This window comes from Dasypus novemcinctus, chromosome 2 (assembly GCF_030445035.2).
Source record: "Dasypus novemcinctus isolate mDasNov1 chromosome 2, mDasNov1.1.hap2, whole genome shotgun sequence".
NCBI lineage: Eukaryota > Metazoa > Chordata > Mammalia > Cingulata > Dasypodidae > Dasypus > Dasypus novemcinctus.
The window spans coordinates 67,251,863-67,279,837 of NC_080674.1; the positions used below are offsets into that span (position 1 = coordinate 67,251,863).

At 40.0% G+C, this 27,975-nt stretch overlaps 2 protein-coding genes across 5 annotated transcripts in view; one reads left to right on the forward strand and one right to left on the reverse strand.

Moving 5' to 3' along the window:
* SGTB (small glutamine rich tetratricopeptide repeat co-chaperone beta) overlaps nt 1-5,058 on the reverse strand; it is a 44,948-nt gene extending 39,890 nt beyond the window's left edge. The window contains exons 1-2 of one of the 3 annotated variants that reach the window (XM_004465562.5): nt 4,815-5,058; nt 2,608-2,730 (exon numbers count right to left, since the gene is read on the reverse strand). In XM_004465562.5, the coding sequence (XP_004465619.1) occupies nt 2,608-2,707 (100 nt within the window). In that variant the 5' untranslated portion in view covers nt 2,708-2,730; nt 4,815-5,058. Of the gene's footprint in view, nt 1-2,607; nt 2,731-3,337; nt 4,120-4,814 lie in introns of those variants that run through there. The other 2 variants (XM_004465560.4, XM_004465561.4) reach the window with 2 other exon arrangements.
* Nucleotides 4,362-27,975, forward strand: part of NLN (neurolysin) — a 133,296-nt gene continuing 109,682 nt past the window's right edge. The window contains exon 1 of one of the 2 annotated variants that reach the window (XM_004465564.5): nt 4,362-4,618. In XM_004465564.5, the coding sequence (XP_004465621.1) occupies nt 4,578-4,618 (41 nt within the window). In that variant the 5' untranslated portion in view covers nt 4,362-4,577. The remainder of the gene's footprint in view (nt 4,619-27,975) is intronic. The other variant, XM_004465565.4, reaches the window with a different exon arrangement.

Sequence of the window (27,975 nt, forward strand, 5' to 3'; positions counted from 1 at the left end):
TGAAACTGGTATTAGAACTTAGGCTCCTTTCCTAGGGCATTTTATTTTTATAATTATTATTATTATTTTGGTGTTTCAGAGTGTTTTATTTTAGCCATTCTGGTAGGTTTGTGATCACTTCCCTTAGTGGTTTTGTTTTGCATTTCCTTGATGACAAATGAGGGTAAGCACCTTCACACTTATTTATTGGCCATTCGATTTCCTTTTTATGAAGAGTACGTTGAGACCCTTTCCCTATTTTTTTAATTGTTCATCATTCTCTTACCGATTTTAAGAAGTTGTTAACATGTCTTTTGCTTACTGATTTGAAGAAGTCGTTAATGTATTCTGGGTACTAGTTTTTCATAATGATAATTGTTAAAAGTATCTTTCCCACCCCACAGTTTGTCAGTTCACTTTCTTGGGTAGTATTTGGCAGAAAAGAGCTTCTTAGTTTTACTATGGTTGAATTTATCAGTCCTTTCTTTAGGGTTAGCACTTTTGGGGTCTTAAGAGATCCTTCCCTACCCCAAGAATATAGATATTCTACATTCTCTTCCAAAAGACTTAGTTCTGCATTTCCATTCCAGCCCATTATTCTGGAATTTGATATGAAAATCTAGAACTTCCCTGTCCTATTACAGTGGAGCCTGTAGCATGATGGGTTTCTCCCTCCGAGGAGACTATTGGTGTTTGAGTCAGGGCTCAGCCACTCAATAGCCATGTGGCTCTGAGAACTTGCTTAACTTCTCCAAGCCTCTGTTTCCCCAACTCTATTAGTACTTATCTCATAGGGTTTTGTAAGAATTAAATGAATTGATTAATGTAAAAGTGTTTGGAAGAAAGAACACCTGGCACGCACCAAATGCTTTATAAGTCTTCGCTATTTCTTTTTTCTGCCCTTAAATTTCCTGACCAGCTCACTCAGACCCTTTGATCAGCTCGTCCCACCTCCTAACAGCAGCACAGAGAAAAAGGACTCCATGAGGCTCTGCACTGTTGTGACAAATATTCTGCCTGAAGAGTTTCTTTTTAATGTACAATTTTCTGAATGTGTCCATATTTATATGCTTCACTTGCCACCTGCAGGTGCCTCAGCCTCCTACCAAGAGGATATGTCTAGGTCTCCAGCCTTTAAGATCAGAGAGATGTGAAATTCAATTCTCCCTAGGGTGTTTTAAAAATGCCTAGAAGGTGGGCAGACACCACCGTGTGATTTTATATTAATTATATTAGACTCACAGAGTCAAAAATAGGGGTCGGTCAAAAACAACTGGCACCATTTCTGACTGCCATATATAATAAACAGCTGAAGGCACATATTTTTGGCTGAATACCATACTAAAAATAGGACTTAACATCTTGTTTTTTTTAAAAAAAAAAAAACCTCTCTGGCCTGTAAAAGTGTGATACTGCCTTTAATTAGAAAATAACATCTTTTACTAAATGAATGCATTTTTCTGTTTGCTACAGAGAGCAGCCATGACCAATATTTCCCTTAAATAACCAATCACCTTTACCTTCATATAGTCTAACCATGAAGGAGGACAAAAAAGACCTCAATATTAAATGAACTGAATACAGTGTTCTCCAACTGTGCGTCACCTGCTCCTCTTACTGCCACGTAGAAAAACATTATCTCATCAGATTGCAAGTAGATTTAGAACAAATGCCCAATTTTCATCCCCATCTCCTAAAAGCATACTTAAAAGGGAGGTGATTATTGAAATTAATAGAGGTGTTCGTTCATAGGAGAAGCAGCTTCAAGAAAGGAAATTCAAACTGTACTGTTATTTATTAAGTTTTCCCCAATGTACTGTTCCACAATAATACAATACTTAAGAGTTTAGGCCACAGTGAAGCTAGGATCATTGAAGCCTCCACAAGTTCAGTGAACCTCCACAAACCCATCTGCAGAATTCTACTTCATGATAATTATGCTGAATTTGAATTTTATAATGAATAATCATAAATTATATAAGATGCTGTCAAGGAAACATATGACGCTATCATCCAAATCCTGTTCAACCTCACAAATGACCAAATACAGTACTTAAAGCTCACATAAAAACAAAAAAATCCTCTCATTTCAAGTCCCAAAATAGATACTTGTCTGCACTCATTAGTGTTATAATTACTAGACTTTTACAAGGTGCTATTATGATGACTAAGGTATTTTCATGCTTTGTTTTTAAAATAGTTGCTTTCCTAATAGGTAGAAAATACAAGAAGAGCTTTACAGTAAAGAATCAAGATTTAAATCTCTGCTTTGCCACGTATTAGCTGTGTTACTTTAACCTATCTGATTTCACTTACTCGTCTATTAAATGGGGATATTAACTTAAGAGTCACTGTGAAAAATAAATTCCTGATAATATGAATAGCATAGCTCTGACACAAAGTAGTCATTTAATAAATGAATGCTAGTCCCCTTACCCCTTATTAATTGAAAACAAAACAAGCCTCAGAGAATGGGAATCAGGTAACTCATAATTAGGTCTCCCTTTTTAAAAAAATTAACAAAAATATTCTGATTTTGTTAAAAATAGATCATAAAATTGGGTTTATAGCTATTTTAATGTTTATTTATAATTATAATATGAATGAACACAAAGAACAGGTACCTACCTTCTAAGCTTTCTTGTTCATCTGAAGTATAAGCATCCATTTGACTTTGTTCCCGTAAGAAACGAATAACTGCATAAACTAGGTGCTTAATAGATGACATTTTGGAAGTTTAAACACCTTTCCCTAATAAGAAAAATGAAAATACTGAACTAAGTTAGTTTAAAGAATCAGCCACAAAAGTTATAAAATATAAAGGTTATAAAAAATAAGGGTAATAAGTTACACTTCAAGTTTGAAAACATCTGTATCATCTCTTCTTTCTCTTTTTAAAGAGTAGGATACTAAGTATTGTTATGCTAACTTATTACATATTTTAATTTTTACCAATATTAGATGTTAAATCTTGCATATGTAAAATTTTTCCCTAAAATTGTACAAAAGAAGCTAATTCTCCCACTGAACATCTCAGTTTAACAACATATACAGACACTGACTCAAATGTAAATACAGATATTCCCAAAAGGCCTCAGTATTAAGTGGAGGGAGATTTCATACTGCTGACTCAGAAGCTGATCCCCACCAGGCATCTTCCTCTATTTCATGAGATTTTTTTTAATGCATGCTTAATTTACACTCCATCTACTTTTGTAGGCTGGGACAGTTATTTGATGAAAATTTATTGATGAAGGGTTGTTCAACTGCTCAGTGTCATTCTTAATAAAAACGACATTTCTATTTAATAAACAGACGTGTCACGAAATCATTGTGTAAGTCGATGGACACTACAAACCTACGATTGCTCCCTGCAGTAGCTGTGCTCTCGTGGACAGGCTGGAAGCTCCGGATCAGGTTCATTCATTTGGAATACTATCGCATCCAAACAGTGGCGCAGGGCCAGCCAGCATTAACGGCTTATTTCCACTAAATCACATCATCCATCTGTTCCCCAGGTTCCCTAATTCAAAGGCAGGGTGTGGTACCCTCCTCTAAGATGTTTATTATTTGTGTACTTAATTTAAAGGCAAGCCCAGCCACTAGGCCATGGGGTTGCAAATTGCTAAATAAGGCCCCATGGCAGAAGGGAATAAATGAAACCTGGGGGAAAAAAAGGCGGGGGTGGGTGAAGGGGAGGATGCAAAGGGGAAAGATGTCCAACCTCCGGGCTTCACATTAACCTCCCTCTCCCTCCCTTCAACACCCGGTCCGCGTCTCGGCCCCTTCCGGATTTGCAGCCAGGTGCGCCATGCAGGCCTTCGCCTGGGGCGACGAAAGACGCACCCTTCCCGGACAGAAGCCCCTTACCAGGCGAAAGAAAGCGCGACCACCGCACCAGGCCCGCAGGCGTCGCAGGCCGCTCCTCCCGACCCCTCGTCCTCGGGGCGTGAGCCTGGCTCCCGAGCCGCAGCGCGAGCAGCCGGCGCCCACACTTCCCCCGCTCCCAGGCCGCAGACGCCCCCTGCCCACCCAGCAAATCGCCTGGCTCCGGGCGCCAGTGTCTGGCCAGAACCGCCCCTGGGGCGGTGCAGGACGCGCGGGGCGGGGCGGGCACCGAGGGCGGCGCGGGGCGGGCGCGGGGCGGGCGCGGGGCGGGCGCGGGGCGGGCGCGGGGCGGGCGCGGGGGCGGTGCAGGACGCGCGGGGCGGGGCGGGCACGGAGCGCGGCGCGGGGCGGGGCGGACACGGAGCGCGGGGCGGCGCGGGCAGCGAGCGCGGCGCGGGGCGGGCGCGGGGCGGGCGCGGGGCGGGCGCGGGGGCGGGGCGGGCACGGAGCGCGGCGCGGGGCGGGGCGGACACGGAGCGCGGGGCGGCGCGGGCAGCGAGCGCGGCGCGGGGCGGGCACGGCGCGCGGCGCGCGGCGCGGGCGGGCGGGGCGGGCGGGGCGGGCGGTGGCCGGGAGCTGGCGCACGTGGGAGGGCCGGGCTGCGCTGGGGCTGGCCGCCGCCGCCGTGGCCGCCGCCGTCGCTTCCTGCACAAGGCCGCGTCGCTGCTGCCCCGGAGCTCCTGCTGCGCCACCCGCTTCCCGGCGCTCCCATGATCGCCAGGTGCCTTTCGGCTGTGCGAGTCCTCGGCAGGTACCTCCCGGGCGCGGGTTAACCTTGACCGTGGGCAGGGCCGGACAGCACTCCTGTGACGTTCCCGGAACTGTCCCTCCCGCGGCTCGCAAGGTCGATTCCCGAGGGACACCCGGAGCGGAAAGCTTAGGGCCACCTCTCCCCCCTCCGCTTCCCAGGGAGGGCATCCATTCCCCTTTGTTTGGCACGGACTCACCGGCACTCGACGCGACCTGCTCAGAATGAAGGCAGGAAGGTGGCTTTGACTTAAGCCCCCACCCAGAACTGCAGGCCTGCCAGGGAAGTGCCGCAGGTAGAGACTCGGGAATGACAATCTCATTGGCCCCTCGCGCTCACGTTTGCATAGCGATCCAGCCAAGATGAAACCGCTTTGGTTTTGCTGCTTTTTTTCGTTCATTCTTTCTAATTTACTTTCTGTTTTCCTTCTGGTAAAATATTCTGACTCTTGCAGAGGCAAATTGACTTCCCCCCAAATGGAAAAAAAAAAAAATCACTGCTTGGACGCGGTTTCGGGTAGCCCCCACCTGCTGTTTTGGCTCCCTTCCTAGCTTCCTAACCACACCCCTCTGCAAAAGACCGCGAGCAAGATGCTGAGAGAATTAAATTCTTTGCACTGTTGCGCTGGATGGAATGGTGGTCAGAAACAATACTACCACCACCCCCTTACCTAAGCCAGCCCTGAGCTATGAATCCGAACGGAGAGCCACCAGAAAAAAAAGGAAAGGGGCGTATCTTCCTAGATGCCTTTAATAAAACTACTTTGGAACATGTCAGCATTTAAGCTTTTTAGTTTCCTGTTACACATGGCCACAAATCTTGTGTGCCGCTTTGCTCAGCCCTTATAGTCATGGTGCTTCCAGGGAACAATAGTAATTATAAAAAGTTAAAGTGATGATTTTAACCCTGTTTCAGGGTATCCTCTTTTTTTGCTGCTCTCCAGGTTGCATGTGTTACAGCTATCAAATGAAGCCGTAGTAGCAAAAAAGGAAATTCTTTACATGGCTCAGGTGTCAAAAAAGAATAAATATTCGTATAAGGCAGTAGTTCTCAAACTTTTTAATCTCAGAACCCCCTCACCTCTTAAAAATTACTGACCCTCTAAGAACTTTTATTTATATGGGTTATTTCTCTCTCACATTAAAAATTTTAAATGGCAAATTTTTAAAGTGTTAGTGTATTTTAAAGTAACAGTAATAAATCCAGTGACATGCATAAATAACATTTTTATTGAAAAATAACTATTTTCAACCTCCCCCTAAAAAAAAAACTATGAGAAGAATGTTATTGTTCTGCATTTTTGCAAAACTAATGTGCGATTTAATAGAAGATAGTTGGATTCTTCTGCTTCTGCATTTAGTATGTTATGCTATTTTGGTGACTTCTGGTTTAAGATGAAGAGTCTACCATCTCACACTCATACATATCTGGGAAAGAGAGGAGTATTTTAATATGCTTTTTAAATAGTAACATATTTTTTGAAATCACACCAAAGTTTAGGTAGTATATTTTTTATAGGTCACTTGCAGCATGAAATCCGAAACCATATCAATGTACTTTTCTTACTCTGTTACATTAAAATCTATTGATCTGGCTTACACTTTGAATTAATCCTTTACTATGCATGATTTTGTAACATTGTAACAATCAAACATTGGCCATTTGTGAAATAGTGGTTCAGGTGTTATGCAGCTCTTTCTAATGTTGAAACATTTTACTCTACAGTATCAAACAACCACATTCGTTAATATCAACCATCTCTACAAAAAACTTCAAGTTTTGGGATGCTTTCAAGCTCACTGTGGCAGATATAATCTTTCAAAATTCTAATTTTTGCTTTAAAGCTAAAATTTTATCCTTGACAACAAATACTATAAGTTGTTTTTCTCGAAGTAGTAAGTTTACTTTGCTACATTTTAAGGTATTTTTTACCTGAATAAACATAGTCATTTCCTAAAGTAAAAATGGTTCCCATGAAAAAAGAGCAGCTATTGCAGTTCAATTTAATCAATTGCACGGTGCTTTTCCTTTGTACAACACCATTGTATTTAGGTATGAAGCATACCTAAATACAATCCATATTTTGCCACACATATATGTCAAGGGTTGATATTTAATATAATTATGTATTTTACTTTTTCAACAAGGACATTCTAAAGTAAAATTAGCATTTTAAAAAAAATTTCTCTCCCCTTCCCCACCCCCACCCCCCAGTTGTCTGCTCTCTGTGTCCATTCGCTGTGTGTTCTTCTGTGACTGCTTCTATCCTTATCAGCGGCACCGGGAAGCTGTGTTTCTTTTTGTTGCGTTATCTTGTTGTGTCAGCTTTCTGCGTGTGCAGCGCCATTCTTGGGCAGGCTGCGTTTTCTTTTGCGCTAGGTGGCTCTCCTTACCGGATGCACTCCTTGTACGTGGGGCTCCCCTACGCGGGGGACACCCCTGCGTGGTACGGCACTCCTTGCACGCATCAGCACTGTGCATGGGCCAGCTCCACATGGGTCAAGGAGTCCTAGGGTTTGAACCGTGGACCCCCCATGTGGTAGACGGATGCCCTAACCACTGGGCCAAGTCCGCTTCCCAGCATTACTTTTATTGTGAGTACATGGCAGTAAACAATACAATGACTGCTAACTAGTACAATTTGGTGCCACTGCCTTGATTTGTGTTCAGGTGCTAACAGTTTTATCCACCATTGCTTTTTCATATCAGTGCAAATATCAACGAAGTGAAAAAGTAAATACCTTAGCATTAATATAAAAATATTTTTAACCTTGCAGAGGACTCAGGGACACCCTACCCCATCTTACCACCAGAGTATGTAGAGCACACTTTGAGAACCAGTGGCATATAGTATCCAGATTCTATGCTTATGCATGTAAGGAAAGAAATGTATTTTAGAAACCATACAGTTACTGCTTAAAAAAAAAAATGCTGTTGATTGTAACCTTGTTAGAAGCTGGCAATCTACTGTAAATACATCAATTATTTTGTTACTTATATTGCAGTTAATCATCATATACGATAGTCCTTAACCTAGGGCTCTTACAAAAGACTTAATCACAGAATCTGCTGTTTGTTTCACAATCTGTATTCTAAAGGAGTTGATACTAGACAGAATAGAGGACTTTCTGTGTTCTCCTGAACTGGTGGTGGTAGAAATTTTTTTCCTGTTTCCACTGATGCTTGGAAGTTCATTTTGGTGTTCAAGCTGTAACTAGGCTTTTCCTTAATTAACTTATACCTTTCCATGAGTTTTACTGTTGGTGGAACTCCTATACTCCCATCCTACAGCCAGCTAGGCCACAAGGATCAGTGATGGGGGTCTTGAGCCAATTTCTTGGGAATAAATGAACCTGAAATCTGGAGATTAGATTGTAGTAGTTGTTCAACTAACCTTGTGACCTTAAGGAGATCACTCAATTCCTTGAATGTCTAGATTTCATTCAACTCTACCTTTCTATCTCAGTCAGATTGCATAGCATGTTAGCCAAGAAAAATCTAAATGTATATTATAGAATGAGGAGTGGATGACTTGGTCAACGAAATGAATGAGAAAGAGATGATTCCATACTATTTACATGTAATAGCCCTAATTCTCTCTTTTTTAAAATATATTTTTATTAGAGAGGTTGTGAACTTACAAAACAATCATGCACATGTGTAGAATTCCCATACAACACCCCTCCACCAACACATAACTTTGTAGTGGGATATTTGTTACAGATTATGAGATAATATCGTCAAACTATTACCACTAACTCTGGTCCATAGTGTACATTTCATATATTTCTTCCATACCCCCCTATTATTAACACAGTACGTCATTGGCACTGATGCAAGAATATTACAGAATTGCTTGTTGACTATAGTCCAAAGGTTACATTAATTATATTATTCCCCTGCTTCTCCACATTCTTACCACCTTGCAATATTTATGTACATTTGTTCTAGTTCATAGAAGGACACGCTTATTTGTACTATTAACCACAATTCTCATTCATCTCTGGATTCATACTTTTTAATGGCTAGGAAAAATCAAAAGAAAATATTTGATAACATATAAGGGTTATGTGAATCTCAAATTTTATCAGTGTCCATAAATAAAGTTTTGGGTTTTTAAAAAAGATTTATTTATTTATTTATTTCTCTCCCTTTACTCCCCCACCCCGGTTGTCTGTTTTCTGTGTCTATTTGCTGCGTCTGCTTCTTTGTCCGCTTCTGTTGTTGTCAGCGGCACAGGAATCTGTGTTTCTTTTTGTTGCATCACCTTGATGTGTCAGCTCTCTGTGTGTGCGGCACCATTTCTGGGCAGGCTGCACTTTCTTTCACACTGGGCGGCTCTCCTTACGGGGCGTGCTCCTTGTGTGTGGGGCTCCCCTACGCGGGGACACCCCTGCATGGCAGGGCACTCTTTGCGTGCATCAGCACTGCGCGTGGGCCAGCTCCACATGGGTCAAGGAGGCCCGGGGTTTGAACCGTGGACCTCCCATGTGGTAGGCGGACGCCCTATCCATTGGGCCAAGTCCACTGCCTATAAATAAAGTTTTATTGGAACACAGCCACATTCATTAATTTACATATCATTTGTGGCTGCTTTTGTACCACAGTGACCAAGTATGGCTTACAAAGCTAAAAATATTTACTATCTGGCTCTTTACAGGAAAAATTTACTAACATAGCCTTAAATAACAAGGGACAAGTTACTGAGCCTGTTTACATATAGGTTTCATGCAACCACATAAATAGTAATTTGCAGAGCTGATTAATATGTTAGAACTACAATCAAAGGAGGACCTAGTTCTCTTTTTCAATTAAAAAAAAGATTAGTTCTTAAAATTATTACAGCAATGCATATTCATTGTAGAAAACTTAGGAAATACTGACATGCAAAAGAAAATATTAAAAATATAGGAATATACACAATCCACCCACTGTTAACAGTTTCAAAATCTCTTCTAAGTATAGAAATTTTTTCAAAAATGAGATTATACCATACTTACAATATTATAATTTTTATCATGTAAAATAATATAAACATCTTTCCATAATATAAATATCTTCAAAAGAGACCGTTTGGGGGTATATGATGATTCAATTAACCCCCACTGTTAGAGATGTCAACTATATCCAACTCCTTGCTATGAGAAACAGTGCTTTGGTAAACATTCTTGGTACTAAGTCTTTTTCCAAACCCATCCTTATTTCCTTAGGATGTTACCAGAAATGGAATTTGTACATCAAAGGGCATGCACATCTTTTAGGCCTTTGGTACATAATATCATATTCTCTTCCAAAAAGTTTCTCCCAAATTATATTTCTATTAGTAGTGATCTAAATGCTAGTTTCCTTTACCCTAACACCAAGGATTTTAATATTTTTATCCTTACACATTTGATAAGTGGAAACTCATTATAATTTGCATTTATTTACATTTTTGAGAGTTTATCTAGTGAATATACTTACCATACAGAAATTCAGAGCTTGTAGTCTAGAGACCTAAAAAAGATTGTTTGCTCTCTGATATGAGAATTTCTTCAAATGGAAAGTCTTAGAAAGCCAAACTAATTCATTATAATTATTCAAAAATTTAAGTCTGTGTATATGACTTATTTAAATAAAATTGAGATTATCCTCCCAAGCCAAAAAGGTATAGCCACCAAAATTTTAGGGGAATTGGAATAGGGAGCGGGAAAGTTTAATAAAGTAGGGTTTTAAGTCACAAATGTCAAAGGCTAGGCTGAGAATATGTATAAAAACAGGTACAAAAACAGTTGTAAAAGAAGCTTTTGGTTGTTCTTTATGCCTGGTTATGGTCAAATATATCCTAGTACTCTCTCAAATTCACATGTTATCACCTCTGGTTAAAACAAGGCACAGAACTTCCGTGGGAAGAAACAGCTAGATTAAAGATAGGAAGAACCAAGGAAATTGGTATCTCTGGATTGAAAGTGTATGTAATGTATATTCTAGACTTCATTAAACTGGTCAGGAGCCATCTTGCCTGAGTTTTGAGTACTGACTTTGCCATTGATTAGCTCTGTGATCTCAGGCAAAGTTACTTGACTTCTCTTTGTCTCAGTTTCCTCATCAGTAAACTGAGGATTGATTGGCTGATTTCTTCATTCATCAAATATTTATTAGAGTGTCTATTATGGGTCAAACAATATTCTATGTCTGGGGATACAGCAATGATCAAAACAAAACTGTGCATCCATGGAGCTTCCATTCCAGTGGAAGAGACAACCAGATAAAATATTTAGTGTGTTAGAGGGGAAAATGTGCAAAGGAACAAAAGCAGGAAAAGGGGATGCTGCTCACTACTGGGGAGGGAGGTGGGATTTTAGTTCAAGTTCACAGGAATGGGAACACTGAGAAGGTGATATTTGAATAAAGAGGGAATGTGCCTTGTGGATAGCATTTTAATTAGGGGAAACAGCAAGTGCCAAGGCTCTGAAAACAGGAGCATGCCTGGTGTGTCTGAAAATGTGAAGAGGCCATTGTGAGTAGAATGGGATAAATATTAGAGAGGTGAGTAAGATGACATCAGAAGGGTGAAAATTGTACTAACTTTTAAGATTGGGAGATAATAAATATAGAGCACTTTGAACATTGTCTGGCTATATCTGTTACTATGGTCATGATAATACTATTTAAAAAAACTTCAGGAAAGCAGATTTGGCCCAATGGGTAGGGCATCTGCCTACCAAATGGAACGTCCAAGGTTCAAACCCAAGGCCTCCTGACCCGTGTGGAGCTGGCCATGCGCAGTGCTGATGCGTGCAAGGAGTGCCATGCCACGCAGGGGTGTCCCCCGAGTAGGAGAGCCCCCCACACAAGTAGTGCACCCTGTAAGGAGAGCCGCCCAGTGCAAAAACAGTACAGCCTACCCAGGAGTGGCACCGCACACACAGAGAGCTGATGCAGCAAGATGACAAAACAAAAAGAGACAGAGATTCTGGGTGCCACTGACAAGAATGCAAGCGGACACAGAAGAACACACAGCGAATGGACACAGAGAGCAGACAACTGGGGGGGGCAGGGAAGGGGAAAGAAATAAATAAAAAATAAAACTTAAAAAAAAAAACTTCAGTGGTGTGCAACGATAAATGGTTTATTTTTGTGCACAGAGCTAACGTCTGGACCATTTTTCTGATCTTGAATAGCTCATTTATGCACCTGCAGTTAGCCGTGGGTTGTGTCTGCCGACCTTGGCTAGGCTTTCTTACATGTTTAGAGGTCTAGGATGGACAGGGCTGGGGCCACTTGGCTCTCTGTCACGTGATCTCTCATCCTCTAAGAGGCTATCTAGCTCCATCTCATGGCAGTGGTAGGATTCCATGAAAGAGAGTGGAAGTGTCTAAGGCCTTTGAGGCCTAGGCTTGGAATGGGAACACCATCAGTTCTGCCACATTCTATTTGCCATAGCAATTCTCAAGGCCAGACCAGATTCAAGAAACAAAGAAACAGACTCTTTACTTTTTTCTTTTTTTTTTTAAAGGAGGTTCCAGAGATTAAACCTGGGACCTTGTACGTGGGAAGCAGGTGCTCAACCACTGAGCTACATTCTCCCTGACTCTCTTCTTGATAGAGGAGCAGCAAATGCACATTTTAAGGCATAGATACATATGTGGGTGGAGAATTGAGGCCATTTAAGAATTCATTCTACACTGAGATTTATGCTTACATCTTTCAGATTCTCATAGAAATTCTTTTCAAGGTCTTGTAACCTTCTCTGCCAAGGTACAAAATAGAGAAACAGGAATTATTTCTTTAAAAGAGAAATGAATATTAGACTCCAACTACCAATCGATAGCTTCTTTTAGAGGTCTCATGTTCAGTTATTTTTTCATTTTACAAATATTTCCCAACCACCTATAATGTTTTTTTATCTTAATATTAGTTTGTCCTAAACTAAATGTACAACATTCCCCTATAAACTTGCTCTTCTGCCTTGTTCTTTGTCCCAGTAAATGTTACCGTGTACCAAAGTCAAAAGTCTACAAACAGGAAGCAGATGTGGCTCAAGCAATTGGGCTACTGTCTACCCTATAGGAGGTACAGGGTTCGGGGCTTCCTGGTGAAGGCAGCAAGCTGACCCAAGCGGAGAGCTGGCCCATGTGGAGTGCTGGCCCTTATGGTGTGTTGGCCCACATGGAGTGCTGACCCGTGCAGGACCGCTGACCCATGCAGGAGAGCTGGCCTGTACGGTGAGCTGGCCTGAGCAAAGAGCTGTCCCACAGGGAGAACTGCTGCAGCAAGATGATGCAACAAAGGAGACAAAGAAGAGAGACAATAAGCGATGCAGTAGACCGGGGATCTGAGGTGGCTCGAGAGACTGAGCACCTCTCTACCACTCCAGAAGGCCCCAGGATCAGTTCTTAGTGCTGCCTAAAGAGAAGATAAGCAGACACAGAAGAACACACAGCAAATGGACACTATGACCAGACAGCGAGTACAAAACAATGGGGTGAGGGGATAAGTAAATAAATATTAAAAAATAAAAGTCTAGGGACAATTCCTGGCATCTTTCTCTGTCTCCTTTATCATTTCCATCAAATACGTGCTCATAAATCATCTTCAGATTCCTTCTTTTTTCTCTATTATCAATACCACCACCATGATATAAACCTTCATCATATCCCAGCCTCAATTTTTGATTCTCACTGTTATATTTTCCTTATGAAAACAGAAGATCTTTATGAAATGCAAATGTGACTTTTCATACTGGTTTAAAATTCTTTAGCTTGCCATTAATCTTAAAATAAAATAAAAATTGCTTAATAGAGTTTTCAAATCCCTATGTAGTCTGACCCCTGCTTAGCTCTCCCAGCTTCCCCTCTCACTATGGGCCATTAAACTCAATGCTTCAGGGGAAGCAGACTTGGCCCAATGGATAGGGTGTCCGCCTACCATATAGGAGGTCCGCAGTTCAAACCCCTGGCATCCTTGACCCATGTGGAGCTGGCCCATGCGCAGTGCTGGTGCACGCAAGGAGTGCCCTGCCACTCAGGGGTGTCCCCCGCGCCCCGTAAGGAGAGCTGCCCAGCAGAAAAGAAAGTGCAGCTTGCCCAAGAATGGCACTGCATACACGGAGAGCTGACACAGCAAGATGACACAACAAAAAGAAACACAGCTTCCCAGTGCGGCTGGTAAGGGTGGAAGCAGTCACCGAAGATACACGCAGAGAATGGACACAGCAGACAACTGGGGGGGTGGGGGAGAAGGGGAGAGAAATAAGTAAAAAATAAATAAATCTTAAAAAAACAAAAAAACTCAATGCTTCAGCCAAAGAGTTCATGTTCTCATCTGACTTTAAGTTAACAAATAATGATCCCTTAATTCGGAACATTCTTGTCTTTCCTCACCTTTCCACAGCCTGGCTAACACTTATTCATTCATTTATGTTTAAAATTATGAAATATCATGCATAACAGTATAATTATATATATAAAAAAGAATGAAAAAAGGTATCTTTATACCTAAAAAGATAATTTCTCATAGCTTTGAAGTCCCTGTATGCCCCTCTCCAACCATATCTCTTATCCTCATCCCAGAGATAATCCATACCCCAAATTTTGTATTTATCATCCTCTTCCTTTTCCCTAGAATGTCAATACAAATGTATATATCCATAAAAAATGATTTAATTTCACATGATAAATTATTTTCACATGGCTATGGTTCATTTTAACTATTGCAAGGCCTTTCATTGTGTAACTTACAGAATTTATTATCCATTTTCTTATTAATATATATTTGCTTAATCTCCATATATTTATGAAGTTTCCCTTTTTCCATTATTGATTTCTAGCTTCATTTCATTTTTGAACAGAGAAAGTATTTTGTATAATTGCAATGTTTTTAAATTTGAATCTTTTCTTGGGGCCCAGTATATGGTCTATCCTGGAGAAGAATCCATGAATACTTGAAAAGAATGTATAGCTTGCTGTTTGGGGGTGCAATGCTCTATAGATGTCTTTAGGTCTAGTTCATTTATCATATTTTTCAAGCTCTATTTATCCTCTGTCCAGATGTTCTGTACAATACTAAGAGTGGTACATTTAAGTCTTCAGCTATTATTATAGACATCTATTTCTCTCTTTAGTTTTGCCAGTACATGCATCATATATGTTGGGGCACCCAGGTTAGGTGCATAAATATTTAGTATAGTTATTTCTTCTTTGTGAATTGCCCATTTTATTAATATATAATGATCTTTTTCTTATTAGTAAATTTTTGGATTATTTCCCACTTTAAATATTTGGATTATTTCCAGGATTTTGCTATTATAAGCAATATTGCTATGAATTTTCTTTTAATGTGACCTGAGATGAACACGTCTTCAACTTTATCAAATAATGCCCAATTCTTTAGCAAAGTGGTGATAGTAATTTACCTCCCCCGTGCCACACAGTGCTCATGAATACCCATTGATCCACTGTTGTTGGCAACTGCTATTGTTAAACCTTTTGCCAGTCCAGTGGTTTAAAAATGGCTCTTGGCTTTTATATGCTTCTCCCTGTTTGCTAATGACTTTGAGTATGTTTTCATGTCTATTTGCTGCTTGCATTTTATTCCTGTTACTGTCTTTTGCCCTTTCCCTATTGGTTTATTTCTCTTTTTTCATAGTGATATTTAAGAATTATTTGTATATTCTAGATACCTTTCATTTATTTTTCATTCAGACATATATTATAAAGAAAGTGTTTGATCTTTGCCAGCCACTGAGCTAAGCTCAGGGGATATATCTGTGGACAAGACAGACACTGTCTCCTGCCCTCATGGATGCGTAACCTCATTCTATTCAGGGAGTCAGAGAGTAAACCTATCTCTAAACCAGTTAGCTAGCGATAGGTACTGTCAATGTCAGCTTAGTCTGTGCTTTTCAGGGTGAACTGACCTGACTCTTACTAAATGAGGTCTCCCTGGCTACAACTGTAAGTACTTCCATAGCACACACATTATTAGGAATTGTATGTATCTTCCCCTCTAGTTTACAAGCTCTTTAAGATCAGAAACCTATTTTTTATAGCTCATCTCTGTATCTCCAGCACTCAGCATGGTTTATTTCACATAGTAGATGCTCAAAATATACATTTGTTGAATGGATGGATGGAAAGATGTCATCAGTGATAGTAACTGAAAGTTCAGTGTTCACTGCTAATATTTAAGGAGAATAAACATAGATTTGATATTTGGGAGGCAGAGGAGAAACCTCTGAAAATAGGTCATATTCCCTTATCATCACTGGGAACATTCAAACAGTGGCTTGGTGCTTTGCAGACCCAGTTCGTGGTCTAGAGAATGGTAGTTTAATAAATACTCAGGGAGCTGAGCTCCTTCTAAACACGTCAGTCTGTATATGGAAGAAATTTAAGGGGATGCCAATCCCTGAAGTACCAGGTCAGAAGCAGCCACAGCTGGTGAAGAACAGAAGGCAGACTTCCCAAGGGAAGACCTGGGGTCAGCCCAGGTGAGGAAGCACGGCTCTCTGGACTTGTATTACTTTGGAGTTACTTGGAACTTGGGGAACACATGTCATTGAGCAGGACATAATCCTGAAAGAAGCAGAAATACTTGTTGGTCAGACCAAGAAGGTTATGCCATGCAACTTGCTTTACCTAGTGGAAAAAGTGTCCAGGAGAACTAGAAGAAGCCATAGTGGGAAATCCATATCCCAGAACACGTCATGCCTGTTATGTTAGGTCTAGCACCTTGTGTTATAAGTGTTGTATTCTCATACCTGCATAGAAATAGCTGAAGAAAAGTAAGAATACGGAAAACGTTATTGGAATGGCAAAAACATCCCAAGATTACTCAGTAAGTTGTATAACTGTTCATTAATGACATCAAACTGTTCATTTAATGACACTGAAAAGTTGTAAAGTTACAGAAATATGGTGGGTAGTAGAATGTGGCTGATTGAAACCTACATATAACCTCCAAATCTTCATTAACTCACGCCACAAACAAACTGAGTAAAGTAGCGTATGCAAGGGGGGATATTAAGTAGCATGAGGATAGGTGTTTAAAGCAAACTTAGGTCCTATTTTCAAGGCACTTGTGGTGGTAATGTTTGATAGTTTGAATTTATTTTCTCTTTAACAAAAATAATCTGTGATTGGTTATAAAAATATATAAAGATTTTAAAAAGAAAAATGTAGAGGGAAAAGAATAATAGACAAAATAAATAAAGGGAATATTAATGTCACCCTAGTTGCTGTATTTGGTTCCAGAATTTTTCTGTGAACTTCCTGGCAATGAGGGCAAGGGAAAACATGGTTATGAGTTATTAGGAACAAAGATTTTCCTCATACTGTTTATTGTATAGATTGATTGTATACAGGAAATTGTGCAATGCAATGAATAACAGTCTCAAGTATACTTACATAGTAAATGCAGAAGTAGATTTCATAGTCCTGTTTCTTATTTTGACTTCTCTTAAAGGGCCATGGTAATATATCCTTGTAAGGGTACATAAATAATTACAATACATGCAGGAAGGTGATTAGTACCACAGAAAGTAATAAAGAAATGACATGGGAGTTCAGGGGAGGGAGAGATTATTTCCAAGAGAGAAAGAAGGGGCAAGGAAGTATTTTTATGTGTTGGAATTGGGCCTTGAAGGATGGTAGGATTTGGACCTGTAAAGATAAAGGGGAAGATCTTCTCTTCCCCCCAGACTATTTACCAGAGCTTAGAAATGGTCACAGTAAATAAGTTGAGTGCCCAAGGCAAAGATGTTAAAGTTAATGAAGTGGATCCAAGAAAAAGAATATGGTGTACTGCCAACCACATGGGCTGTGGTGACAGACCTGAGTTCAAATGCTTGTATAAACTCGCTCAGCCTATGTTTCTTCAACCCTAAACTAGATATAACATTAATTACCTCCTGATATGGTTATGAATTCCAAAAATAGTTATTGGATTATGTTTGTAATCTGGTCTGTACCTGAGCATGGTTAAGTTATGATTAGGGATTTGATTGGGCCACATCATTAGAGCATTGAGTCCAAAGGACAGAACTGGAGTTTTGATGTTGGAGTTTGATGCTGAAGCTTTAAGCTGGAGCCCCAGGAAGTAAGCACACAGAAGAAAGAGAAGCAAGCCCCAGGAAGAAAAGAACCTTGAACCCAAAAAGAAGCAAGACCCTGGAAGGAACCCAGGAAGCCTAAACCCTTGCAGCCGTCAGCAGCCATCTTACTCCAACACGTGAAAATAGACTTTGGTGAGGGAAGTAACTTAAACGCTTTATGGCCTGGTACTCTATAAGCTTCTACCCTAAATAAATACCCTTTATAAAAACCAACCAATTTCTGGTATTTTGCATCAGCACCCCTTTTGCTGGCTAATACACCTCCGATGACTTTTTTAAAGCTTACAAGAAGTAATGTTTGTGAACACACCTAGCGCAGTGCTTGATACCAAATAGGTATATAGTAAATTAGAGTTTCCTCTCTTAACTTCAAGGTTGAAAAAAGTAGCCCTAAGGATTAGGATAATTCATATAAAGAATAAGTAATCAATACTTCCATAATTAAGAACTGGCTGTAGGTGGATATTGAAAATCACAAATGCTTTACCAGTGACTGAGGTGAGGATAGAGATGACCTACTAATAAAATTTTCAGGTGACTCTCTAAGTAGGTGAAAAAAAGTGCCAGAGCGATTTCTACTCACTAGAGCACCAATCTAATAAGGTGATTCTTCTTTTTTTTTTTTTGAGGTACCAGGGCTGGATACCTAATATGTAGGAATTGAGCCACTGAGCCACATCAGCTCCCCTGAGTTGGTTTTTTCATTCGTTTGCTTCTTGTTTGGTTTTTTGTTGTTTGGTTTTCGGTTTTAGGAGGCACCTGGAACTGAGTTCAGGACCTCCCATATGGGAAGCAGGCGCTCAACTGCATGAGTCTCATCCATTCCCCTAAGGTGATTCTTTTTTTTTTTTAAAGGTTTGTTTATTTATTTCTCCTCCCCACCCCATTGTCTGTTCTCTGTATCCATTCGCTGTGTGTTCTTCTGTGTCTGCTTGTATTCTCATCAGGTGGCACTGGAGATCTGTCTCTTTTTGTTGCATCATCTTGCTATGTCAGCTCTCTGTGTCTGTGACACCACTCCTGGGTGGGCTGCCATTTCACATGGGGTGGCTCTCCTTGTGCAGGGGCCACTCCTTGCGCAGGGGGCACCCTTACGCAGGGGCATCCCTGCGTGGGCCAGCAGTCCTTGCACACAGCAGCACTGTGCATGGGCCAGCTCACCACACAAGCCAGGAGGCTCTGGGTATCGAACCCTCGGATCTCCTATATGGTAGGCAGACGCTGTATCTGTTAAGCCACATCCACTTCCCTAAGGTGATTCTTAATAGCATTAAATTTGAAGTGTTGTATTTAAGCTCAACAAATCACCTATATAAAAACAGGGTGACATGAGAGCAGCACTTAGGAAAACACTTGGAACCTTTCAATGATCAGATGTTACTTATCTTGGGTATTAATTGCCAATCCAATAGACACTTTCCAGTTCTGACCTTTCTTGGTCTTCATGTAACATTTGCACTATTGACTACACCTTCTTTTAAGGTTCCTTTTCCTATAACCTGTCCCACAAGTGTTGGTTTTTCTCACATTTCTAGTCCAAACTTCTGCTGTAAATCTTTTCTCTGCTTCTCCTTTAGCCTTCATACCTACGCAGATCTCTTCTATATACACCCTCCTGCCTAAAACCTTTCCTCAATTCAGCTACTGTGCATCTTTTCCCTCTCCCTACTTTTTCATACTCCTCTACTCTTCTTACCTACATACTCTCTCTAGGTGACCCAGTCCATTCCAGGAATTTCACTTGCTCTCTGAAGACCTTATCTATGTCTCCAACCCAGAGTCCTCTCCACATCCTCAGATTCAAATATCTAATGGCCAAATCCCCACACTGCCACATTCTGGCGGATCCTTGAGAACTTATGAATAATCTCTGTTTCTTTAACAACTAGCCCTGTGCCCATTACTTTCTCCTGAGTTTCAGATACCTGGTACACATCTCCATTTGGATACCTTGCTGGATATCAGAAACTCAAATATCTAAAATAGAATACATATAAGCTTCTATTCCCCCCTCCCTTAGCCCTCCCCCTTAAAAAAAAAAAAAAAAAAAAAGATTGTAACCTACTTATCTCTCTGAATCCCTAAGCTTGGTGATTGGCACTACATTCATATCTACACAAAGCAGAAATGTGGTCATCATCTTAGGCTCCCCTACTCTTCCCACCCCCACCCCACTAAGTCATGTTGGGGCTACTGTAGAAATTACACATGAAATCAAACTAGATGACCTCCAGTTCCAAAGTTATATTATTCTGTCAGTAACCAACTGCTTAGTTTATACAAAATAAGATTTTTAGGTTGAAAGAGACGGTTTATTAAATAGTTAAGATTTCAGGTTCTAGAATGAGAGTTCCTGATTAGCATCCCAGATCTGCCACTTACTAGCTGTGTGACTTTGGGATGAGAAACTAAACCTTTCTGTCCCTCAGACTCTTCCTCTGTAGAATGCATAGAAAACACTCCCTAAGTAAGTAAGTGGCTCTGAAGCTGTGATCATGCTATTATCTGGTTTCAATATGGCTTACAAACCTAAAGGACCTAAGGTTGGTAATTGTTCATCTTTGTTAAAAAAAAATTTTTTTTTTAAGGCTGAAGGCTGTCTTTTACTGGCTAGAAAATTTGCTTTCTTACTTTAAGAATAGCCTTTGGTGGCTGCTGGGGGTAGGGAGTGGGAGGAAGACATGTGATGTGAAGGCGTTTTCGGGACTTGGAGTTGTCCTGGGTGGTGCTGCAGGGACAGTTGTGTGTCCTCCCATGGCCCACTGGGTGGACTGTGGGAGAGTGTGGGCTATGGTGTGGACCATTGACCATGAGGTGCAGCGGTGCTCAGAGATGTAGTCACCAAGTGCAGTGAATGTCTCATGATGATGGAGAAGGTTGTTATGAAGGGAGGATTGGTTTGGGGTGGGGGGGGGAGGCTATGGGGACCGCATATTTTTTTCATGTAACATTAAAAAAATAAAGACAAAAAAAAAAAGAATAGCCTTTTGGAATATGGAAGCTCAAAGAATTTGACATTGTTTTTATCATCTTGAGGTAAAATTAGCATATACATAGGACTACCAAGCCATCGTCATTGTTTTCCTTTATGTTGACTATTGACAGCAAACTCATGTAATGCTTCTAATTTACTATCAGTTGGTGACTTTTAGGAGTTGCAGTGCCAGACCAGTAGGAGACTCTGGGGACTTGGGCTGGCTCAGCCTGTGCCACATAGGCCAGGACCTCTTACTATGTCCCTGCGTGTCCCTCAGCAAGGACAGAAGAGGGTAAAGAAAAGTAGTAGGCACTGATAATGTGTTAGGTTAATAGCTGTGGGCGATTTGAAGAGAATTGCAGGCTTGCCAAAGGGATGGTGTGATTAGCATATATTATTGAACATCATTAACTCTGGAGCAAGGACCACCTGGGTTACTAACTCTTTCTAGCTCTGTGACCTTGGGTGAGTTATTTAACCTCTCTGTGCCTCAGTTTCATCATCCCTAAAAATGAGGGTAACGTTAGGGTCTATGTCGTAGAGTTGTTGGAAGGATTAAATGAGTTAGTGTATGTAAAGCACTTAGAACAGTGCCTGCTACACACACACTTAACATTTAGTAGTAGTAGTAGTAATGGTGGTGATAGTGGCAGTTGGCATGGTCAAGCAGCAACTAAAGAGACTTACCAGGTAACTAGAAGAAGTAATATGTAAACTACCTTATGGCACTGCTCAAAGCGGCCAATCTCAAGTTTTAGATACACTGGAAACTAGTATCACTTGAATCTTCTCCAATAGTCTCTTTCTAATATAACATTCAACATATCTGTGGTACAGTAAAATGCTTAAATCTAAGACTATAATTAAGAGTTACTTCTGAATGTGGTTAAAAGGGGAATTTTTAGGTTGTATGAATAACACTAGAATAAATTTTTTAAAAAAATATGGAGCTGCACAACACAAATAGTGAAACATTTTTTTTTAAAGATTTATTTATTTCTCTCCCCTTCCCCCCCCCCACCCAGGTTGTCTGTTCTCTGTGTCTATTGCTGTATCTTCTTTGTCCACTTCTGTTAGCAGCATGGGAATCCGTGTTTCTTTTTTTGTGTGTCATCTTGTTGTTGTGTCAGCTCTCCGTGTGTGCAGCACCATTCCTGGGCAGGCTGCACTTTCTTTCGCGCTGAGCGGCTCTCCTCACGGGCGCACTCCTTGCGCGTGGGGCTCCCCCACGCGGGGAACACCCCTGCGTGGCAGGGCACTCCTTGTGCACATCAGCACTGCGCATGGGCCAGCTGCACACGGGTCAAGGAGGCCTGGGGTTTGAACCGCGGACCTCCCATGAGGTAGGCGGACGCCCTATCCACTGGGCCAAGTCCGCCACCACTAAATCTTAATTTAAGCCATGGATTATAGTTAATAGTACAATTATAAAAGTGTGCTTTCATCAATCATAACGGTTGTACCACACCAATGCAAAGATTGTATGTGGGAGTCCTATATTTGGTGCTTGATTGTCTATAAACCTACAACTTGTCTAATTAAAAAAAAAAAAGAATCCGCTCCTCCCTCCCCCACCCCCCCCAAAAAAAGTGTTACTCATGGCTTTACACCACTGGACGTTATCATTAAAGGATTTGAACTAGCTGCTTTCTATTGTGATTTATAAATCTTCATTTACTGGTCAAGTACATTTATTCTTATCTGTGCTCTACTTCCTCTCTTGGAGTTAACTACATTTATTATCTCTTTTAGTATGCTGGCCAACGTGACTGTTTTAATGTTGAAGCCGTATGCTTTTGAACCATGTCTAAATTTAGACTGGCAACTAGAGCTAGGCATATGAACAGCTATTAAATACTTGGAAATTAGTATAATGACCTTCCCCATGCATCCCGTCACCAGGCTTCAAAATTATTTGTTCATGGCCAGTCTCTTTTCATCTACCAATCATCAGTCTTCCCAGTATATAGCTCTAAAATATAAAGTTTAAAAAAATCTATAGAATCACAATAGCAATTTAACAAATAAAAACAATAAATACTTAAATTATTGGGAGTTAAACCAGACTTAAAAAGAAAGGCAAATTAGTTTTTAGATAGGCTTAGGATAAGGGCTTAGGCATTATCATTCACACACCAAAATATCCATGGGTAAATGGGAAAAAAAAAAAAAACCAGCCTAAGTATTAAATAATGTACTGAGAGATGATGGTCTCTCCTGAGTAATTTACTAAGGATTTCAATTCTGAAAAGTATGCCCCAAACACCAATTCAGTGTACTAAAAGCAATTTATTCAGGCATCTGGAGAAAAATAAAATTGGAATGTCTTTTGAGTTGTGGTTTTCCATGCATATGGGTAGGTCCCTTTAGTAATGAATTATTAAGAACTCTGTTGATTTCGTTTATGAAACAGCATTTTTCTTAATATAATCTGTGACCTCAGGTGATTTTGCTTAATTCATTTACAAGATTTAAGAAGAGAAGTCCTTTTATGTTTCTGAATTTATTTAGAACCTCTAAGTATGAAACCAGATGTCTCATAAACAAAATTAGGAGAAAATCAACCGAACTACCACCTGCTGTTTTTTACTTTTCAGAACCTGAGATTTTTCTTTATTTCATTCCTTATAATTTTATAGTATGAACCTTTTCTAATTAAAAGTTCTATTTAAGAGTAGAAATACTTACATATTTCTAGTGTCAGACAGTTCTTCATACAACTTTGAGCAGTTTCTAGCATTTTTTATATTTCTTGGAAAAGACTCTGAAGAGTCCCTTTTTATTAATAATGAAATTTGGAAGCAAGAAATTCTTATTGCCACTACATTCCAAAAACTAAACTAAATCCTCCTTTTTAAAAATGGATCACTAACATTTTGAGAAAGAATTGAAGGTAAATCAGTCATTCATTCCAAGGGGGAGCCTTTGTATAATTAGTTACACTGTACATCAGTCTTACTGATGGAGGAAGTCCTACTAAAATAATATTCTATGTGACACTGTCCTCATACTAGATAGTAGACTTCTACTATTTAAGAGCAAGTGTTGCACTGATATTTTAGTGATCATATTTAAATGCCCTATTGTGAGTACAAAAAGGGACTTTACAGAGAAAGAAAACTGATAATACTTTTGACTTTACCAGACCGCAGAGGCTGTTCAGACTAAAGTCCTCTGGAATGTTTCCACATTTATGGCAGTTCTGCGTTAACATTCAATATATTTGTAGCTGAGTTTATGGTGTACGTTTTAGGGGTGGTTGTTTCTGGGAAATGTACTTTATTACCTTGATAAAAGAACTTTTGAAAGTTCAGTGTTTTCATAGTTTCATCATCTTTTCCTAGTACTGCTTATACAAGTTCTACCCAATCTAAAAAATTACTTTCCTATACCAGCAGGTGGAAGCAAGAGCAGTCAAATTGTGGTGCTTTGCTTTCCAAGTGTGTTGGCATGTTCTGTAGATTACCTACATGAATCAGAGTATCTTTGTGATATATCCCTCACTTAATTACTTTTCTTCAATAACTCTCCTATTGTTTGAGCACCTTCTCTGGATTGCTTTATCACCTTATTTAGTTGGTGTTCTTGGGTTAAATTTAATCATCATTCTAGGACAGATTAATTTTAATTTTTCATATTTTTTTTACCTTCATTGATTCAACAGTTTTCACGTATATGCTATGTGAAGCATTATGTGGAGCATATTCCTCCACATTTGCCAAGAAATACAAAAATTATTAAATATGGACCATGTTCTTCAAGAGCTTATATTCTAGTAGAATTGGAAGGAGAATATTTTCTTCATTCCTTCCCAGACCTGGGCAACAGATCATTCAGCCTTCCTGATATATCTTCAACTACCATATGGCTGGCATTGTGGGTTCAGTATTCACAGACTTTAATTCATTCAACAAATATCTGCTGACTACCTATAATGTGCCAGGCACTATATAGGGGCTCAATTTAATGAATTTTTTCTTTTTCCCTTACAGATTTTTTTTAAAAGGCTAAGTGGTCTTAAAATTTTTATTTTTTAAATTTTCAGTTTAAAATGGATAGTGCAAGTAACCAATTGACATTATAGATCCTAAAACCTAGAACTTAAGATACTTTCGGATAGAAGTAGCTAATGGGGATATTATTTCCTGGAATACATTTAGAAGACCTCCCACAAATGTTGGTTGGAATAAAATAAAAGTATGGTACTCTAGATCAATTCTGTTATCTATTTAATAAAAAGGATATTAGAGAGGAGAACACAATTCTGAGGTTGTGTGTGTATATGTGCATGTGTGTGTGCATGTGTGTAGAGAGAGAGATTGGAGAACCTCGTGATTATGGAAAACAGGAAAGAATGGCCCCAGAATTTCTTGCATGATTTAGCTGCTACCAATATTCAGTACTATCTCTTAAGCCCCACACTGTCCTGCATCTTAATCCATCGTTCATTAGAAATTCCAACCCAATTAAAGGATTTTTGTTTCCATCATCAGTTTAAGGAAATCATTGAGAACATCCTATGGTCTGGGTCTAACCTACTATTTTAGTCTTAATAGTTATCCTTCACATCCCATCAAATCCATATACCACCCTTCACACCCCATCAAACCCACATGCCTTCTGTACTTCATACAGCTATCTTGGAAGATTCAGCCAACTTGGATGTCACACCTTCCTTGAAATTTCCCAAGGCAGAATTAGTTTCTCTGTCCTCTGTATTCCCAGATCACTTTATTCACTTAGAATTTGCTACCTGATATTGGAATCTATCTTTTTTTTTGGTTAATATTTATTTATTTTACTTCATTTTATTTACTTCTCCCCTCCCCCGCCACCCCTTGTTGTTTGCACTTGCTGTCTGCCGTCAGCTCCCTGTGACAGTGTGGGCCAGCTTGCCTTCCCCAGGAAGCCCCAGGAATTGAACCCTGGGCTTCTCATATGGTAGACGGGCACCCAATCACCTGAGCCACATCCGTCTCCCTGGAATCTATCTTTGTGTCCTCTCTTCATGAGACTATAAACTCCAAAGTGTTTAACAATAACTAGGTCTTGTTCATTGTTGTAGCCACAGTACCTGACACATAATAGATTCTTACTGAATACTCACTGAATTAATGACTGAATGAAATGATTTATTTCATGGAAAATCATTTTATAATGAGATCTAGAGAGAGAGAGAGAGAAATAGAGTACGATGTAAGTATAGCTTCAATATTTCTCATCTGAGGAATCACTATGGAATAAAGAACCAGCATTTATTATATAAAAAGTGTTCTTAGAAGCTCTTAGCTGGGATTGGATGTATGTAGCTCAAGTGGTTGAGTGCTTGCTTCCCATGTCTGAGATCCCGGGTACAATCCCTGGTACCTCCTCAAAACAAACAAGCAAACAAATGAGAAAAACAGCTCATTGGGGAGTGGATGTAGCTCAGTGGTTGAGCACCTGCTTTCCATGTACAAGGTCCTGGGTTCAATCTCCAGTACCTCCTGGGAAAAAAAAAAAGGCTCAGCTAAAACTTATTCATAAAGAGTATTTGTTTGCCTGAGTACTTTTTAGAGCTTGCGTCTTCCTGGGAGTACACTTTTTCAGTTGATTTACCTAAGAACAGTTAAAGGACTGTAGAAAATAATGAGACTTGGGTGCAAAGAGTAGCCATCCAGGTAGCCCCAGTTTAAGTCATTCTAGTCTTTGGAAATGCTGACTAAAAGCTGCCCAAGCCAACATGGCCTGTTTTTCAGAGCTGAATGAAACTGAAGTGGGGCACTCCTCCACAGACTTTGCAGCAATCCTTCAGGGAGTGGCACAGATAACAAATCAGAGAAGTGAAGTAAAGTTGTTGGCTTTAACTATGTGCTCTCCCCATTAAAAACAGGGTAAAAGACCAGGAGGTGAAATTGGTGAGAAATTTGGTGCATTCCCTTTCTGGGATGCACTTGCAACCTCAGAATGGCATAATGATTAAGAATATGGGCTTTGGAATCAGGCCTGGGTTTGAATCCCATATCTGCTGTCTGGTCTTGAGCAAGGTACTTTACTTCTCTGAGCCTAGTAAAATTGGGTCACAAATATCTGCCTCATCGCTTGTTGGGAGGATTAAATAAGAAAATGTATGTAAATGCCTGGTGTAGTCGCTGACACATTAATAGGCTCTTAATAAGTATTAGGTGTGTTGATGATCCATACCAGTCGTGTGTGTAATAGATTTCTAGCTTAGGTGCATAGGTGGAGAGTACAAACTCAGATTAAGAATTCATGAGAAAAATCAAGTTTTGAGCATGGTGCATTTGAGGTGTCTGAGGCAGTTGAATATGTGGGTCTGGAGCTCCGGCAAGAGATCTGGATGGAAATTATCGATTTACTATAGATGAGTTTAGGTAGTCATTGAAGTGCTGGAAGTGGAAAGCTGCTCTGAGGATGAATAAGAAAAATGAAAAGAAAAAAACATGCGTAGAATCATAAAAGACAACAACTTTTATGGGTGGGTACAAGAAGAGAAGCCAGCAAAGGAGACTGAGAAGGAATGGTCAAAAACTGGAAAAAGGAAGGACAGGAAAAAAGGAAAAGTGACCTTTGCCATAGCACTTTTAGTGGAATAATGAGGAGGAATTTGTATAGGCAAGTAAGTGGAGACAGTGAGATATTTGTAGATGGAAAAGCTGAAAGCCATCAATTAGGGATACAGCTTTCTTTAAGAGGGAAAAAAAATGGGAATGGTTATAAATGCAGATACATTTATCATGCTTTAATTTTCTGTAAATGCAGAAATGAGCTAGAATGGCCTTTCTGGACATCAATTCTTCATAGTACACTAAAGAGCATGAGAAGTATCACTTTTGGCTAAGAATGTGAGTTTCTGCTTACCAGTAAAAGTTGGCTTATGCTAAGACACTTAGTTCTAAAACATTCTGCCCATAAAACAATTCAGTCCTAAGCCATTAAAAGGTCCTTAAATTAAAAAGCCCATTGTCTGGAACACCACTCAAGTACCAGATGCTTACCTTTGTTAGGAGGATATAGGAACTGAAATTAGAGGACTCAATAAATGTTGAGCACTGTTCTTAAATCTGATTCCCCAAAGTAGCAGTCCATTCAGAAGAAAAATTATTAGCAGAATTCAGGATGCTTGAATATGTGCTGTTGTTATATCCTGTCTTCATCTTCTTCATTAATTGTAGGTCAGGATTTTATATAATGCTCTATAAAAGGGAAACACTCTCAGATCAAACTATGTAATACGCAAATCATAGAAGAAAGGCATTAAAAAAGCTTAAGTGGAATTTTTAAAAT